Source organism: Camarhynchus parvulus, chromosome 13 (genome assembly GCF_901933205.1).
Source record: "Camarhynchus parvulus chromosome 13, STF_HiC, whole genome shotgun sequence".
Taxonomy (NCBI): Eukaryota; Metazoa; Chordata; class Aves; order Passeriformes; family Thraupidae; genus Camarhynchus; species Camarhynchus parvulus.
The window spans coordinates 3,647,822-3,661,086 of NC_044583.1; the positions used below are offsets into that span (position 1 = coordinate 3,647,822).

General features: G+C 39.8%; 1 protein-coding gene across 1 annotated transcript in view; it reads right to left on the minus strand.

The window, feature by feature from the left end:
- Positions 1-13,265, minus strand: part of DOCK2 (dedicator of cytokinesis 2) — a 160,305-nt gene that overhangs the window by 44,643 nt on the left and 102,397 nt on the right. Inside the window, exon 30 of the mRNA XM_030957232.1 lies at positions 516-594. Coding sequence (XP_030813092.1) covers positions 516-594 — 79 coding nt within the window. The remainder of the gene's footprint in view (positions 1-515; positions 595-13,265) is intronic.

Below are 13,265 nucleotides of genomic sequence, written 5' to 3' on the forward strand. Positions count from 1 at the left end.
GTTGCACAGAATGGTATTGAACAAACAAAAAACCCCAACTAACCCTAATTAATAATGATTGCAAAAAGAACTAATACAAACAAATAGATGAAGATAGACTTGTCAGGGAAGACTACAAGTCAAAAATAAATTCCAAGTGCTAAATATTCTAGGAATCAGCAAAGTTAAGCTCTTTCTGTCCCACATCCATAGCACTGACATTGTAAAAACTCCATGTGTTACATTTGAGATTGACTTTCTGAATTCACTTGGCTAACTAAGAAAAAAAAGAGTTTTCTGCTTGCCATCCTGAGCAGAGTTACAGAAGAAAACACCCTGGTTGAGTGCCTTATCATAAATAATCAAAGCCCAGCTCTGATGTCACATGGAAGATGATCCAATCCTGCCCAACCCAAATCCACAGCCTGTCTGAAACTGTAAATATCAGTCTGAAACTGATACTGGTACAGCACCAGGAGGGGCTCTGGAGATGTGTACCTGCTGCTTTGGCTCACCTAAAAACCCCAAATACTTACTTGGACTTCAAAATTCATGTTCTCCAAAAATTTCTGGTTCATTGTCTCTGCAAATTTGTTGATGGCTCTCAAGAAGACCCTAAAAAACCAAAAAAAGCAGTGATACAGATAAATGAATGTAACCTCTGGCAATCCATACCCACTGTGTGTGACACTGGTGGCAGCACATTTGGCACTAAGCACACTGGGAGCATCACACATGAGCACAGCAGGTGACAATCTGGACAGTGGCACAGGATTTATAGTGTTACCCATTAAAAAAATTACACAATTGTCAAAAAACATTTCTCCACCTCTGCTGGAAAAGCCAGACAATAGAATTTTGTTTCCCCTGCTGCACACTCTGCTGCACTCCTGAGAAAACAGAGCAATTCTTTCAAATCCAGTGTCACCTTGTGGCAAACCCAGATGGCTCACAAGGGTGGCATCACCTCCTCTCAGGGTCTGACAGCTGAAAGAGCTCCTGTGCTCACATCATTGCTTAGGAGCTGCACTCCAAAGATACAAAATGCAGCTTCTCAGTTTTCTTACAGGTGGGGAGGGCAGAACAACACCTCTGGCCACCTTCCTCCCCAAGTGGATTATGAAAACATTTCAAACAGTGAAAATACACGTTCAAAATACTAAAAAGTTACTTTTTCCATGAGTAAGAGCATGAGCATTACCCCTCCAGCCTGAAAAGCAGCACCTATTTAAGCTCTTGATTAATGCAGCATGATTAAGTCATGTCTGTAAAGCTAATTTCTGACTTCCCAGCATGGGACATTTGTAAAACAAAAATCAATTGTATCTTTAAATATTTATAAAGTTTATTTTAATAATTCAGTTGTTTTCAAAATTGGAAATTGACTGAAAGTGATCATTTGCCTCTGCTTCATAGGCAATTTTTTTAATGCTAATAAGTGGAAATATTTATATGGAAAACATTGTAAGGGCAAACAGAACAGTGAACATAAGGGAAAACCAATCATAATTGTTCAAATATAATGATTGGCTGTCAACTAGATACTCCCAGTCAGGAAAAAATCTAATATTACAACAGCCAGGTCCAGAAATCCCACCCTCTCAGTGATTAGCAACATCAGAGAAAGCAATAATTCAATAATTAGGATTATCAGCAAAAGATTAAGAAACCACAGGATATCCACATGTTACTGTCCAAGGAATGCTGTGTCCTTGTGCTGGGTTCTCTGTGGTGTTTTTGGTGTCCCATCTCAAAAGGATAAACAAATAGAAAAAGAAAGAAGAGAGAAGAAAACGCGCAAATAATTGTGATGCAGAAATGACCCTCAGTCAGGGACAGTGTGACACAGGAGGGAGCTGACAGGATCTATAAAATCCAAAGTAATGTGGAGATGAGAGACAGAGCTCACAGGGAAGCATCAGAGAGCCCTGAACACAACCAGGGTGTCCATCCAAAACAAGCAAACCCAGGTTCTTTGTTAACATGAGATTTTACACTGCTTAGTATCAGACACATCAAAGACTAAACTGAAGGGAACACCATTAAATGCCATTGGTCACTGGGGGCTGGTAGAACACAGCAAACAAGCTCTGCTGTTACACTGTCCCTGGCATAAGCCGAGAAAATTCCCAAAAGGTCGCAGTCTTAATAGGGAGTGAAGCAGACACAGGACATACTGAGCACCACCACGAGCTTGCCAGAGCGCTCCTGAATGTGAACCTACAGAATCTGTGTACTTAGGACCAGATGAGGCTGTGAGAGCAACTCTGGTGGTGCTGCGTCACCCCCACATCACCCCACACACAGCCGAGCTTCCTCCCCATGGTCCAGGGCATCCTCTGATCCCATCCTCCAATAGCTACTTGCCAGCTGATTAAGGGGGGTTTGTGACAACTAGTGCACAAATTTAGTCCAAAATTTGCTCAGTGCTTTGCAGGCGTATTCTCTAACCTTGTGCTCACTCACAGGGCTCCCTTAGTGCCACTCCCAGGCTTGCCACTTTATGTACCAACTCCTAAATATCCTGCTGGGAGCTTCATGGTTTGGGTTTAGATGCAGGAAATAATCTGACTCCATGTTCTCAGGCTTATATTTTATGAACATATTATATTAAAGAATACTAAATTAACTATACTAAAGAATACAGAAAGGATACTTACAAAAGGCTAAAAAGATAATAATGAAAACTCATGACTCTTTCCAGAGTCCCAACACAGCTTGGCCCTGATTGGCCAATGAGTCAAAATAATTCACAGCAAAAACCAGTAAAAGAATCACCTCTGGGTAAACAATCTCCAAACACATTCCAAAGCAGCAAAACACAGGAGAAGCAAATCAAATAATTATTGTTTTCCTTTTTCTCTGAGGGTTCTCAGCTTCCCAGGAGAAAAATCCTGGGCAAAGGGATTTTTCAGAAAATATGACTGCCACAGTGTCCCACACTGCCCACAAGCAAATAAACACATTCTTCCCTAAAGCTCCACTCACATGGGGACATTTATCTCCTCCAAGCTGCCTGATACTTGACACAAGCCGTTTAAGATGCTGCAAAAAAAGGGGATTCTAGAAGAGTGATTTATTTTAGGCAGCACAAAACCCCACACAGCTTGACAGAATCAAGACAGGTTATTCTGTTTCATCATCATTATTCTTCTTCTGAACGGAATTTTGGGTCAAGGCCTTGCCAGTGTTCAGTTTTCTGTATTGCTCTAGACCCTTGGATTTACAAAGTTTATTTCTTGCCAACGCACATAAGCAAGTTCTTGAGCTCCAGCTGCTCAGGGAGAGCATTTCCCTTCACTCAGAGTTTTTGGCTGGAGCAGGAGGGGGTGTCTTCCATTTCTGAGGCTTTTATAAGTCCCAAATTCTGTGCATTTCCACACTGCTCCAACACCATGGCAAAACACATCAACTAAATATCCAGTTTAGGCAGACTTTGGTATAATCTGGTGCTAATAACTTCTCTTGCAATAAAAAAATCCCACACCTTTCAGTACTTCACTCTTTAAACAGAAATACCATGCAAGATAGAGCAGAAATAATCATACCTTAAACACACATGAAATTTATTAGTGGAAATCTATTTCCTAGCATGGACATATTACTGGGTATAATAAAAATTTTTGTGAAGAGCTTTATTAGGTTTCTCTTTTAGCCATGTAGATAAACCTCAAGGACACCTACGAAATACTGAAGTATTTAATGTCAAGTAGAAATCACGGGATTATTAAAAATATTTACAGGTTTCTATACAATATCATTATATGTAAGCTGTCTTCTGTAAATATCCCTTTCACTCTCACAAATATTTTTATCTGACAGACAGGAAGGACACATTTTCAGGGAGCATGCAATATTTCCAGGCTGTCAAGTTGCAAATATTTTCATTCATTTGTGTTTTGCCTAAAGGGCAGATCTATTCCTGTCACTGGGAGTCACTTAGGCAGAAGGTTTGAATGCTGTTCCTGCCTCCTGCCAATGCCTCAATGATTTCACTGTCCTGCCTCAGTCTCCACTTTCACCACAAAGGGGCATTAATTAAGTAGCCACAAGTATGAAAATAAACAGGTACTTGTAAAATAGTGTGAGAGTTTGATGAAAAAAAGGAGAAAATATAATTTCAAACACTAATTTTTAAAGGCATAAATTAAACTGTCACATTTTCAATTAATTTTAATGAAACAATAAATTTTCTACAGTCACAACAGAATTAATTTCTCATCAGTTTAAATAACTGTGATCTAAAACTGCTGAAATTCCTTTACCCACAATAACTTCAATGATATTTCCTGAGTTTATGAGGATTGATGCTTCTAATGTACAGCTCATATAAAACTCTTGGGCCTGAAGATTTATGGAAGATCTTTAAAGTCCAAAGTCTCTGGGCTAAATCTGGGAATAAAAATGCAGGGTTTTGGCTTAGGACAGCAACAAAATTGTCATGGTTCAACTGCTCCTGTTTCCTCTCTCTCTCTGAATTTCCTGCTGCTTCTGCTTTACTTTATTGTATTGTCAGAGACATTTGTTAAAACTTTTGGCTGGAAAGAGAGCCCAAAGAATAGAAAACCTGTGCAGCTGTACTCAATTTCACACACTTAGGTGTCTGTTCTAAACAGGGGAGAACAGTACCTTGAGTAACACAGAGAAATAATTTAAGGCAGAAAAACCTGAAAATTCATGTCACCCTAAGATAATAATTTGATTTCAAGCTGATTCTCCCTCAAAATAAAACAGAGGGATTGAGATGGAGCAAGGAAAGAATTCTGTATTCATAAACGACATATTAATCAAAATAGGATTTCAAGGCTATTCCTCAGAAGATGATGATTTTGTCTAACAGTAAAATAGGTCTGCATGTTGTCCTTGCTTTTGAAATGTAAATAGGTAATAAACCTAAAATTCAGATCTGCAACTCCAAGTTATTTTTAGCAAGCTAGTTAGAATTGTTACATCAGCTTTTTGCAACATAAAACAAAGAGATGATTTAATAAAACAAAGAAATAAACAAATAAACAAACCAACCAACCCTCCAAAAACCCCAAACAAACAAAACCTTAAATTCACATTGACTGTTCTTAGGTGGCTTTGCAAAATCTGGCCTTTTTCTGCACCTTGTTCCAAAGAAAGAACATTTCTGGGTCCACAACATCATTTTGGGAAAGGTGCATAAATCAGATCCAGCACAGAAACATTTCCAAAATAATGAGCAGCCCTTTCCTCAGACTCTTCACGTGAATTCTTTTAAAGCAGTGAGATGATCTTCAATGTCTTTTCAGGTTCACATGACTCTGAAATCTGGGAGTTCTCTGCCCCAGCTCTGAGCTGAGTAACCCAGATGCTGAGGTGAAGGCTGAATGAATTCACTCAGGAATTTATGAGCATCAGCTCCAGCTCCTGCTTGCTGTGGCTGCTCACAGTGACTGCACTGATGGAATGGCAGGTGCAAAAAATGAATCAAGTACAAACTTCTACTGGATAATCAGACACAGAAAAATAAAGTTTAAACAAGCCTATTTCCTGTGTTGTGAAAACTTATTCAAGGAAAGCATTAAAATAGTGGCATTTATAGGGTTTTTGTCACATTTGAAAGCCAGTGAAGGCATGGATAGTTTTTAAAATTCAGAACTTCTTCCCACAAACCCAAAATGTTTTTCCTTCAGAGAATTTGGTCCAAAATTCAAGCCAGAAGGAGTTATACTAACTTCAGTGTTTTTTAATTCCCAAAACTGATCATTCAGGATTTTCATCAGTGAATCCTCTACTTGAACAGACGAGGAATGCGAGGGAAGTTCTTGCAAACCCTGGAGGATGTATTGACTATGATTTTTAAAGATCTTTCCTGACTTTGGATAGAAAAAGTTTGGCCATTATGCCAATTCTGGGAGATGTGGAGCAGGGAATAGCAGAGGCAAAATAATACTCATCCATAATTTATATCAACTTCTTACTATCATCCTCCTAAAATGTTGTGCAGAAGACACCTGATGAGTATTGTAACATAAGGGAAACACCAGGGAAAAGCAGCTGAATTCAAATGATTCTCTGTGGGCTTCTGTCACCTTTTCTCTCCCTTGCTGTGCGCAGAACACGCAGCAGAAGGCACATTACAGAATGAGAAGATTCAAACTGTGGGTCAGACCCAACCCCCAGTGCTGGTCATTGTCAAGGACTGGAACAGTGAATGGCAACTATAAACTAAATCTGGGAGGTACAAAATACACAAAGAGAGACCAGACAAGCAATCAGTGTGACAGGAGAGACTAAACCACACAGGTACTACAGGTGAAATGACAAAAAACCTCACAAAGCAACAGCAGAAATGATCTCCTAGTAACTTAGCAATTGTTGATTTAGAAATGAAGGGTAATTCAGGATGGAAAGAATATTTAAAAACCTTGTGGCTACATGAAACCTAATTATGAAGAGCACAATAATGGCAACACTTGGGAAGAAATCCACTTCCATGGTAACTGAAAAAATATGACCAGTGGCTCAAAGAAAGGAGAATAATTTCATCATATTTCTCCCTTGTGTCAACTCAGCTTCGCTACAGACTGAAGAATAATTTCTTGAATCATTCATATTGAATTCTAATGCTAGAGCAACTGCCATATTCCTAATTTCTTTTCCAATGTACACCCAGAGTGTAACTAAACAACATGGTCAGAAAGCAACAGCTTCAAAATGGCTGTGCCCCAGCTGCTCCTGCCTCAATGATAATATTGGCGCTTGTCTCAATTATACATCATGGTTTTCCTTATTAGCATTATTAGAAAATGTGCATTAAACAGCTATGCCAAGCGTCCAGAATACTGCATGCTGTAATGTATCAGAGTTACTCTGACAGCAGCACAACGAACTCCCAGAGGAAGGCAGAAATGTGCAGTGGTTTTGTGCCAGAAAAGCCAAGTTTCCATGTGAGGGCCTTCAACAAGCTCTTTGTATGTGGCCTTTCCTTCAGCATCTACCCAAAACTTGCTTTAAACTCTGTGTAGCTCTCGTTCAGGAGCCAAAATAGATTTTCAAGTCTGCATATTAGGTGCACATTTTATACCAAACTCCTGGAAATAGAATGTTTTGAATGCTTTAAGGAACTTCACGGCTTGAAAATGAAGCGTACAAGGAGCTACCAGAATGGGCTCGAAGTAAATCAGCTTGAGAGCTCTCAGTACTTCATTACTTTCACTAATTTTGATTATATTTTGACTTCCTTCTCACTTCTGTCTCCTCTGCTTTTCTGTGCATTCCAGACAAGTTTTTGCATAGTAGAAATATTCTGAATTAATGAAAAAATTAACAATCACATGCTGTCTTTAGTGCTAATCAAGAATGGGAATCAGACACAAAGCTGAAACCCTGTTCTTAAAGATGAATGTAATGTCTTAACGTGGTTGTGTCAGGATGTCACACAGTAATTAACTCCCACAGCCTTCACTTTTGAAAGAAGTTTCAGTTGATATTGCAAAATTACTTCTCAGTTCTTCCACTGATTTTTGTTGCATTGAACCAGCAGACTATGAATTTTAAAAGAGATGATTATGCAGCAAATACATAATACACCAGCAGGGTTATTTTGTGATGCTTCTGGTAAAAAAAAAAAAGAAAATTAACTCTTCAAAATAATGTTAAATACAAGGAAATTGCATATATTTTATTTCCTGAAAATCTCTAATTAGATGAATTCTGGTCAAAGTTACTCAGAATGGGGAACACAGAAGGATTGCTCATTGCATTTACAACTAATGAAAATTATGAGTATTGAAGTTTTAGTCTTTTCTGTAGTGACAAAGAATAGCTTGTGTGGGTAATCTCTTCAATGTCTTTTACTCATTTGCACATATATTCTACAGAGGGCAAAATACTTCCTCGTTGTCTTAATCCCCAGATGTTTTATTAAAATTTAAAATACTTGAAAACATTTTATAACAGGCCACATAGCAAAGAACCTTAAGGGCTTCTATCTGCAAGTGGAAGCTGTATCTAGGAAAGTAACAATTTATTTCACTGACTTCCTGAGAACTACTATCAAATTACCAAGATGTAGATAGATAAAATATATATGTGTGTTACATATATTATCATTTTTATATATATTATTATATAATATATAATGATTACATATTATTATATAATATAGATAGTTTTTTGTTGTGCTGTTTTTTTGGTTTTTTTTTTTTTTTTGTTTGTTGGTTTGTTGCTTTGGGTTTTTTTTGTTGTTGTTTTTGTTTGTTTGTTTGGGTTTTTTTTAGTGTTGAGTTTTTCTTTCCACTGAGGACTTTTCTTTTAGCTTGGAGAGCTCTTAGTCTGGGGATGTGAGCATCCCAGCAGCTGATATCAGGAAAGATGAGACACACTGCAGTGAGTGGGAGTAGGACATCTCCCTGCATGTTTTCTCTCTGCACTCAGATAAAAGATTAAATAAATGACTGCAGTTAAACCCACCAGGCCCCCACTCTGTTCCATGACCACCACGGGCAGCTGCCTCCCTTGCTGAGCAGAGGGTCTGCTGCAGCCAGCACATAATGAAGTGTTTAATTCCTGGTCAGCAGATAATTCCAGGACACAGAGAACAACCAGCAACACACAGAGCTGGTGCAGAATAAGCATCTTTGTGCTAGGAGCATGCAGGTGACGGCAAGGCAGGGTGACATTGGCACAGGCAGGTGGCAGTGACTCTGTGCCGGGCTGGGAGCTGCCAGCAGAGCACACAGGGATCAGCCCCAGCTGGAAGGGAAATTCTCCATGGGAGCAAAGTGCAGCCCACAGGGAAAGCAAAACTACTGCCTCTGCTCTCACCTGCCTCACCCACTGTCCCAGGACTATTTAATGTCATTTCCCTGATTACAGACATTGACTTCTGTAGAGACTGAGAAAGACAGTGAGGAAACAGAAGAAGCTGGATTTAATGGTGTCATGGTTTGACAAAGATCTCTGCTCTCAAGACCCCTCTGCCCCAGGGGGTGAATTTTGGGGGACAGATGTCCCAAAAGTGAGAGACTGTTGCTTTTTTGGAACTGGGCAAAGCATCCTTAAAAGGGGAACCCTAGAAGCAGCTCTGGTCCATGTGCAGTGGTGAGAGCACGGGGCATGGAAGGAAGAGGTCACGAGGGCAAATATTCTCTGGGCAGTGCCACGTGCGACATGGAAACACAAGAGGTCTCAACTGTGTTTCCAGGGGAAATCAATGGATCAAAAGGGACTCCTCACTCCTTGATGAATTGAGAATTGATTATCTGAAGGGTGGTGATGAACTGAGAGTCGAATATCTGAGGGGTGGTAACTGGATTGAGAATCCAAGGTTCTATTTCATGTGGTGGTAGAAACTGGGGGGAGGAGGAGGAATGTTTTTGGAAGGTTTTCATTCTGAGTTCTGTGTGTTCTTTTTTTCATATTGTAAGTTCATAAAGTTCTTTCCTGTATTCTTAAGTTGGAGCCTGCTTTGCTCTATTTCTGGTCATATCTCACAGCAGACACCAGGGAGAATATATTTTCATGGGGGCACTGACATTGTGCCAGCATCAAACCATGACAAATGGACAGGAGATCCAAATTTGAGAACACTGAGGCTTTATGTACCAAATACCTCGGCATGGGAAATAAGAACAAAAAAACCTCCCTCTGAAAGGAACTTTATATTAACAGGTAAACTGCATTTCAACAAGGACATTTTTGGTCTCATAACAAAGCCAAACTGTCCAAGGACACATCCTATCACTGTACACAATTAAATCAATGACTAAGCAGTAACATTTGTTTGCACATGTTGTTATACCCTTTGCACATGTTGTTTACCCTTTTCTGTTACTGTGCATAAAAGAATATTTTTGTTAGACATTTATACTTGTTGCTTAAAATATTTTTTCATACATTACAATTACAAAGTTCTGCAAGATGCCGTAAGCCTGTGTATAAATGTATTCTGCTCCCCTGAAAATTCAAGCCCTTATAAAAACAACAGTATTTCTATAAGAAAATGTTTAAATCAGTCAAAAGTTGCAGAGGAAAACAAGATCAAAGAGTTTCTTGTATGCAGCAGATCAGCCTTCTAAATTCTGCCTTATTTGCACAAAATAAACCATAACACTGGCATCCAACCTTAGATACATAAATGAATCAGCTTCCAGGGTAAAACTAACCTAAACTATGCATTTGGGGGTTGGTATGGGTTGTTTGTTTGTTTGTTTTTTAAATATATAAGTTTTATTCCCACCAACAGATAAATGGAAGACTGAGAAGCAGCTCAAATATTTTAATTAATTTGAGGGTTTTCTCCCCTTCAGCTTGAGTTCATTGAATCCCAGGTTGGTTTGGGTTGGAGGGGCCTTAAAGCTCATTTCATTCCACCCCCTGCCATGGTAGGGACACCTTTCCTTGGGGCAGGCTGCTCCACACCCTGTCCAACCTGGCCTTGAACATTTATTCCAAGGTTGTGTCCAGGACCATGCATACATACATGGAAAACAAGTTTTTCAGGAGCCACGGAGCCATTCTCTATGAAATGAAAACACCTATTTTTTCTTTTCATCTATGAGAAGAAAAACACAAAACAACCCAACAAAACCCAGGTCTGGAATCCCTGGTGTCCTCTCCTGAGCAGAAGTCCTGCGGTCCCTCTCTGGGCACCAAGGAGGAATTTCTTCTGCCTCCCTTTGCTGCCTGGCCCAGAGCAGATACCTGAGAGAGCCCAGCCCTGGCAGGCTGAGGGTGCTCAGTGCCTGGGGCTCCAGGTGACACTGATGTGGAGGCACAGGGAGCTTTGCCTGAATTAATAACAGAGCTCCAAGGGTGAGCTCCATGAGAGCCACATCTAGAGGCTGTTCCAAAACAGTTCAACAGCAAGAAAGCAGCTATTTTTAGTATGTATAATGAAAGAAAATTGACAACAATTCCAGCTCTTTTGCCAAATACCTGCAGTGCTAAACCTTTCAAGTTAGACTTAAAAAGCACTGGGGAAGACTTGACTCTGACAGATGTCTGAAAACACTCAGATACACAGGTAATGAAAACATATTTTAGAAAAAGCCAAACTACTGGTGTTAGAAAATACTCTTCAGTGTTATCTTGCAGGTCTTTCTTCAGAGAGTAGGATTTGACCTTGAAATGTGCTGGTGAAACCCTGTTTCTATTTATTTTTAAATACCTTAAATAATGTGGGCAAGGCTCAAAAACCAACCCAATGGACATGCAAACAATCAAAGTGCTCACTAAGCCACTGCAGACTGGACACCAACCAAACTGATCCTAGGCACTAATCATGATAAGATCAAATTCTTTCAGACTCCCTGTGAGGAATTACCATTTCAAAGCCCAGAGGACAAGGGAAGGGATGTGAACACTTTCCCTGTAGTTGCTAACCCTGCTAACTGTTCCTTTTACTCAGCGAATCTCACTCCCCATGCGCTTCATGTTGACAATAAAGTACATGAATTTCCTGGGAGAAATTATCTCTCTCTAAATTAAAATTATGAACAGCTGGAAGATAAACAGACTATATGGTATTGCCTAAACCAGCCAAGCATTTCCCCACAAATGCCATGTACTTAGGAATTACTGCTTTTAATAAGTTAATAGCCAATATCTAAGTGTCATGAGTGGAATAAAGTGCACATACAAGCAGTAGTAACTAATAAGAAGAACACAGTAAGCAACTTTAATTAGAACAAAAGTTAATTAAATCCACCATGGAGGATCACAAAAACAACTCAGATATTATATCCTCATGACCTCAATGATGATGTTACTGTTTCCCAAAGTGTTCTGCCTAGAATGCCATAAAAAAGTGTTCTTTCCATCTTGCTGCTAGTGGAAGGGGGGAAAACAGGAAAAAGAAAAGGTATTTAATGATTTCATTATTTCTTTCCCCCTTTTCATTCTCTGTTGCTCACTGAATACTGCCTGTCACACACAGCCTCTGCCTCCCTCAGCAGTGCTTTGGGCTGAGCATGCTTGGGAAGCTAAGAGCACTCTGTTTATCATAGTGATTTAAAGTAATTTGATTTAAATCATTCCATCCTGACACAGACAAAGCTCTATCAGCAAGTTTAGTCATTTAAGCTTCTACTCCAATTCTTTCAACTCCCCCACCAGAATTTCTCCTGGACAAGAATGTGTCCATTCTCCCTTCCTCTGGACCCTGTAAGAAGTCATTCTCTCATTGTGTGCCCCCATCTATGCTAGACATCAAACTTTTAGCTGAAATCTCCCTGATACCATTCAGGCACTGCCTGTTTTTACTTCCAGATATCAGGAATTGTTCTGCTCAGCAAACAGGACCAGACCTGCAGTGCTGGTGATGCTCTTCCCTCTGCTCTGCTCCCTGTAAATGTACAGATTTCACATCTCTGTGCTGCAGTCCCTCCTAGAGCAAAACTTCTCCAATTCCCACTTTCCTTGCAAGCCACAAAACACACAGGATCATGCAGGGGAGCTGCCAGGCTGTGCTGCACTCCCTGAGGGCACAAGTGCCACCAGCTGCACCCTGCCACTGCCCAGGTGACACCACAGATGTGCCCCAGAGCCCTCACCAGGCTCTTTGCAAATGCAGAAATGGGAGATTTGAGGCAAAACTCCTCCTCAGGGAGTAAAAAGTCTTCATGGAGCCTCCTGTTCTTAACAGGGCAATAGAGAATGCAAAGCTTGCACTGTGCTGGTATTTTTGTGTTTGGTTTGTTGGGGTTTTAATTGTCTTTTCTTCTCTCGGTGTTATTATAAGAGACCTAAGCCTGATCCCCTGTGACTTTTTCTCAGCTACTCCTCTGGTTTGTGGTAAACAATGTTAACAAGACAAATCTAGAAAACTAAATTAGTCTTCAATTTATTTTGTAGAACATCCATTCCCTCAAAAAAACCAAACCCAAAACCCAAAGAAAAAAAAAAAACAAAACCAAAATTCTATAAAGACTGATAAAAATCCCCCTCTCAGTTGTTGATATAACATAAAATTAAGACATAAAGTAAGATCAATAACTCATTTCCTTATGCATTCCAGAGAACAGCAACATAATCAAGGAGCATAAACAGTGCCAAGTCATTTTAGGTACGCAATGTGTTTACAGGAGAACTATTAAATAGCTTCTAAACAATATTTTTTTACTGCTGACTTATTTCTTTGCACAGGATAAAGCTTAAAGCACAAAACCTGCTGGAACAACTTGTCCACAGAGTTCAGAGTCATTAGGAGGCACATGAACACAAATACAGTCCCCCAAAGCAATTTTTCCTGTCAGTACCTGACACAATGCAGACACCACCAGGTGAAGCCCCAAGCCCCAAAGCCATTCTTTGAC